At 30.2% G+C, this 6000-nt stretch overlaps 2 protein-coding genes across 2 annotated transcripts in view; both read right to left on the bottom strand.

The window, feature by feature from the left end:
* Window positions 1-610: 610 nt before the first annotated feature.
* LOC149210073 (antimicrobial ginkbilobin-2-like protein) overlaps window positions 611-6000 on the bottom strand; it is a 66921-nt gene continuing 61531 nt past the window's right edge. Inside the window, exon 4 of the transcript XR_016252925.1 lies at window positions 611-684. The gene's annotated coding sequence lies outside the window, so the exon portion shown is untranslated. The remainder of the gene's footprint in view (window positions 685-6000) is intronic.
* Window positions 622-2283, bottom strand: LOC149210075 (cysteine-rich repeat secretory protein 55-like). Its single transcript, XM_089396610.1, has 3 exons — window positions 1350-2283; window positions 858-992; window positions 622-748 (listed from the first exon to the last, which is right to left on the bottom strand). Exons 1-2 carry the CDS (start codon window positions 2071-2073, stop codon window positions 907-909), a joined length of 810 nt encoding a protein of 269 aa, XP_089252736.1. The 5' UTR covers window positions 2074-2283; the 3' UTR covers window positions 622-748; window positions 858-906.

Raw genomic sequence — 6000 nt, 5'->3', positions numbered from 1 at the left:
AAAGTTTGTAAATGGGAATTTTTATTTTTGTGAAGACAATTTGAGATTTATCAAAAGTTTAAAGTTGGGAAAATATTTTATATATCTTTTTGACTTACATAATAAAGAACATTTGCATAATCTTAAAAACTACAGTCAACTTCACTCTTTTGGAAATGGAGAAAGAGAAACAAATATTACCAATAACTTAAATTTTAGATATGAAAGTATAGATGTTATAATAATTTAAATTTTATTAATTAAAAATTAACTTCGAAATTACAATAAAAAAAGTATTATAAAAATGAAAATAATATGATAAAATAAAAAATTATTAATAGATTAAAAAAGAACTATAGAGATCAAACTAATAATATAAAATTGGAAAAATATTGTGAAATAAAAAAATATATAAATTAGAAAAATATTGTGAAATGAAAAAATACAAATGGGTTAAAATTATGGTAACATAGAAATATGTGAATTCACAAAAGTAAATATTACAAGAACCTAAAATGACATTTTAACATAAAGTATAATGTCTTACATTTTAAAAATACAGAATCATTAAAATTAAAGTGGGGAGAAGGTCCGAATAAAATATCTCGTTCCATGACTTTTGGGTACAAGCTTTGAAAATTTTACACACTGTTTCTGTAAACCACACTAATAAACATATATCAAATCATTCTAAACCAACCAACGGAACAGGCCGTAAATAGAAACCAACGTTGACGTGGATAAGGAGAGCCTGCATTGTTCCATGTGCCTGCGTACATAAAAACCAAAAGTCAAACATTAGTGGTATTATTTTTTGTCAAAAATAAAAGGATGAGCCAGCAAGGCAAACATAAAGAGACGTGCACATGTATAGTTACCTCCATATTGACACAGACTATGATTCAAATCACAGTAGCAGAGCCATTTTCACATTAACAGCAACAGCAAAACAGTAAGCAGAAGCACAGCTCTCCCAACCCCCAATTGCATAGGTAATTTTCCTGATTGATTAGCTGTAAAACAAAATGCATTTATTATTAATGAATAATATATTCCTTTACCAATAGAAATAATTGGCATTGTAAGGATTATTCAGAGTGAGAAATTCAGGACTATCAATAATTCTGGAGTTCCCAAATTCTTGTACTTCACCATTATAATTAGGATTTTCAAAAATTTCTATCAAATATAGTAATTTCCATTATTTTCCAAGCCTGCTTGAGGCTTATGGCTACTACGGCGAAACTAAGTACCCGTTACTCTGATAAAAACGGCATAAATGAAGAGAAATGCAAAAAGAAATATTACTGAAAAGTGATTGGTTTGATAAAAATGGCAGAAATGAAAGGAAAGCAAAAAAGGAATATTACCTGAAAGCGATTGATTAGATAGCAGGACATAGCAGCTCTCCATATAAATTGCGGAATAAACATTTGGATGAGTTTGAAGCTCTTTCGTTGCATTGGCCAGGCAGTTAGAGCAATCGGAGGTGGATATAACTCTGTAGCACTGAACGAGAGCGTAGATCGTAAGACCTGAAGAATCAACACTCGCTCCTTCGTTGAACCTCGTTGTTGATGTAGGAGCTATAGCAGACAGATCGGAAACAAGATTTATAAAAGCCATTTCTTGCCCCTTCATGAATTGATGAGCAACTGAAACCAAAGGCCGTGTTCCTGTAGCAATGAAGCTGCTGTCGTTCCGGTAGTACAATTCGCACATAGGCAACCACATTCGACATTCAACTTTGTTTCCGCACAATAAAGTAACATTATTCCTTATATTTTGACAGCAATCGTAACATTCCTTTTGCGATGCGTCTCCCCTGCACTGGAGAAGCCCATAAACTCTATTGGGAGATTCGCCATACGAAGAAACATTTACCCCTGTCGAAGGCGTGTTCTGAACAAGATCATCCAAAACGTTGTTCAAATTTGTCGCAAATTGGTCGCCATATGTGTACGTCTGGTTGTCGGAAGACGAAGATATGATTGTGTACGGGATCTGTGCGTTGCACTGCGCTATCAAGAGGGCGAATAGTAGAATCATGGAGTGCCTTAAACTCCCATTCTGCCATTGGATTAATGTACTCATATTGGCAAATACAACAGCTGATACCCTCTGTCTCGGGGTTCAATCCCAGGCAAGAGTATGTAATCCAAGCACGCTAATACCCTTCAAAATCCAAGGAACTGCGGGAGTGAGTGTGGACGATCAACAATCAAAACTATATAATCCCTTCAAAATCGTGGTCAATTTTGCTTGGGCGGCTCACCATTGTTGAATATGCAAAAGACAAGCGAAGAAGTTCAAGAATCAAAACTATATAATCCCTTCAAAATCGTGGTCAATTTTGCTTGGGCGGCTCACAATTCTTGAATATGCAAAAGCCAAGTGAAGAAGCTCACCTTTACCAATGCGTTCCCAGGCGTATGACCGTCAAGTCTGTTGCCGTGACTCTCACGACCCATGGAATACGCAAAGTCATGTGAATGCCAAGCTGTTTGCACAGCTCAACATAGCGGTGCGATTATTTAAATTGCTATCTAATCTCTACATTGATACGTGTGAGCTCTGTTTATTTTAGAATAAGGTTTTCACAAATTTAATTAAGCATGGTCTACTAAGTTTGATATCTGTAACCAGCATTTCTAAAAACTCCCACACAGATATAATGTCAGGATAAGACATATGAGGGAGAGTTTGGCACGGAAGTGGAAGTCTCTTCTCTTTCCACGCCCCAATGCAAATGTGTCATCTCTTATTTGAATGCCAATTTTACTGATTTTTTTTAACTATCAACTATATTAAATAACAATCATGAATTTTTTTTTTGTAACTTTCAGGTAAGATTAGTAAGAATGGTATAAACATGCATTATGTAAATATGATATTAATTAATGTAATAAAGTCGAATTAGATGGTTGATATAAACATTCGTTCATGCAAAAGTGATATTAATTAATGTAACAAGAACAAAGTTTATTTGGATAGCAATTCTAAATAGTCAAAAGATTAAGTCCATAATTGATATAATTAATTTTTGGTTATTTCATAATAACAATTTAAGTTACAAAGATCAAAAAATATAACTGTTTTCATAACATATCAATAGCGATGAATCAAATTTATCTATTAACACAGTTTATAATTATTTTTTTAATTTAATTTTTTTACATTATTAAAACACATTTTTTTATCTCTCTCAGTGCTTGATAAAATATGGTGTTAAGATAGATCTAGGCTGATTAATTAAACTCCAAGTTACCCACCTATAAAATTACACATCCTTCTCATATTGAATTATAAAAAATACAAAGAAATAATAACTAAAAGAATTCTATTTTTCTATGAGGTGAAGGTAAACAATACATTTATTAAATGGTTTCATGATTTTATACTAATATAATGAATGCCAAAACTAATCTTCTCATATTGAATGCATAGGATTCAAGGATTCCTAAAGAGCATGTGGGTTGGATACGGGTGCTCAGAAATATTAGAGAAAACTTATTTAATGCATATAAATTGTAGATAAACGGCATTTGAAATAGTGACTAGTAAAATGGTATTGGTGACCATTAAATCCTAATTATTGTGATATGTGAAATGGTGACCATTAAATCTTAATTAGCCATTTTTGAAAAAAGTCCCAAAATAGAGTAAAATTGAAATTTAAACATGGAACAATCCAGAAACCTCTTAATGTTAATTAAAAGGTTAAAGTTTGCAACGATCACAAAAACATACAATTTTCACCTCTTGATGTTGATTAAAAGGTTAAAGTTTACAACCATTACAAAGACATGCAATTTTCAAACTTGAGTGTGAAAGTTAGAAAAGTCCAAAGGCCATTTTGGAAAGGTGGGGAAGTTGTTAACCAAAAAAGACTACAAGGTAAATTGGGAAAATTGAAAATTAATCATAAAACTATTTTAATATCTGTTCGTGTTATCAAAAAGTTAAAGTTTAAAATAATCTCAAAGGCCCTATTGGTTAAGTGCCCGGGATTCCAAGATAGAAAAGTTAAGGTTTAAAATAATTCCAAAGGCATGATGATTAGATTAGTGTTTGAAAGTTCAAGTTTAAAATAATCCTAAAAGCATGATGATTGGCTTACTATCTAGGATTTCAAGATAGAACTAACCAAACATAGAGCAATATTTTTTTGGATAAAAAAATCAAATTTTGTAAATGCCTCGCAGGAATTGCATTAGATTTAGATGATAAGTTCACGGTAGAAGAGTTCCCAGGCAACAAAGGTTTTGGTAGTTTTTAAAGTAATTTAAATGATCAATGCATTTTCGAAGATACGCAAGATGAGGAAGGCGTAGGGTATGGCAAATGGAATTTATTTATTTATTTTTCCAAAGAATTTAGGAAAATCCTCAACTTTTGGGGCTTATTAAAAGTTTAATGTGGGAAAAATTTTGATATGTTTTTTGATTTGGATATTAAAAAAAGTTCTACATAATTTTAAAAACTTTATTCTTTTGGAGGTGAAATAAAAAAACAAATATTAATGAGTTTTAGATATAATAATATAAATAGTATGATAGTTTAAATTTTATTAATAAAAAAAATATTACAAATTATAATAAAAATATTGTAAAACAAAAAAAATATTATAAAATAAATTTTTATTCACACATTAAATAAAAAAATGAAATGAAAAACAATATGAATAGTTTAAAATTGTGATAGTATCATAGGAATATGTGAATTATGTTTATTTTCAAAAACAAATATTATGAAAACTTAAAATGGCATTTTTAAGATTAGCTATAGCTGAAAATAAATACCTTGTCAGTATTGAAAAAATCGAATATTTTAAAAATACAAAACCTTAAAATATAAAATGATAAATTTTTACACATAGATATTATACATGTAAATGCCTTCATCTTTATACTACACTGAATCTGCATATAGATTATTTTTACACATAGATATTATATATGTAAATGCCTTCATCTTTATACTACACTGAATCTGCATATAGATTTTATTACCCCTGTAGATACTCTTAATGTAAAATGAATGGATGGCGGATGGAACGCCCTCACAGAGAAAACGAGGACAAGCTTTTCATGATGACTCCACGATGTAAGATAGGATGAATAAACTATGGTAATTAGAGGAAAATGCTTTTTCACGTGTTGGCATATAAAATTTATTTGCTGGTCTTTCCTCTATCCGGAAATTCAGTCTCCCAAACTCCAAGAATTTTCTGAGAAACAGAGGCACGGTCAAAACTTGGTCATATGCAGCGGATCGACCCTTGGCACAGTTGCAAAGCTTATCCAATGCACCCAAACTTGTTTTGCAAGCGTTTTTTGTCTGCTTGAGGAATTATTTCCAACAAAATTTCCAGTGTTCAGGTTTTCTTTTGGTTTTTTTTCACGTAAGTTTTTCATTAATTTTCTACAGGATTTGAGTGTATTTATGAGAAAATATGTTGTCACACAAAATGCAAAATTTCATTGTAATTGTAGGAAAATTTCCAACATAAATTAATTATTGAAGGACAAGTCTAAGAGTTTTAATATTTGGAAAAAAAATTTACCTTAATTATTATAGAAATTCTACTATATAATTTTTTTATGGAATTTTTTCATTCTATTATATGTTTTTTTGAATTAATCTGAGAAAGAAAGTTTAAATTTTATACAATGGAATGTTTATATAATTTCATTTTGTTATGTTTGGATATTTATATGATTTCACCCTGTCATGTTTGGATGTTTAATCTTTATAGGAAAAGTCTAATTATTTGCTTGAGGAAAATGTATTTTCTTGAAAAATTAAGTTATAGATGTCATAATATTTGATGTTTTTTATAGTATTTTCTCACAACGCAGACCATATCTATACTAGCATATTTGCATGTGTGAAGAACAAAAATAAATAAATGAATAGATTCTACCAAATATGAAAAAATAAGAAAATTAGATCTTAATATTCTAAATGTGTTATGTCGTGAACTCATTCCTTATAAAAGTTATTACAATTGGTAGTTTA

The sequence above is a fragment of the Pinus tabuliformis genome, chromosome 1_2, assembly GCF_031772625.1.
Source record: "Pinus tabuliformis cultivar Carrire ecotype Pingquan chromosome 1_2, CPIR1, whole genome shotgun sequence".
Lineage (NCBI taxonomy): Eukaryota > Viridiplantae > Streptophyta > Pinopsida > Pinales > Pinaceae > Pinus > Pinus tabuliformis.
The sequence above is the reverse complement of the archived record's forward strand: the minus strand, read 5'-3'. Positions and strand labels throughout refer to the sequence as shown.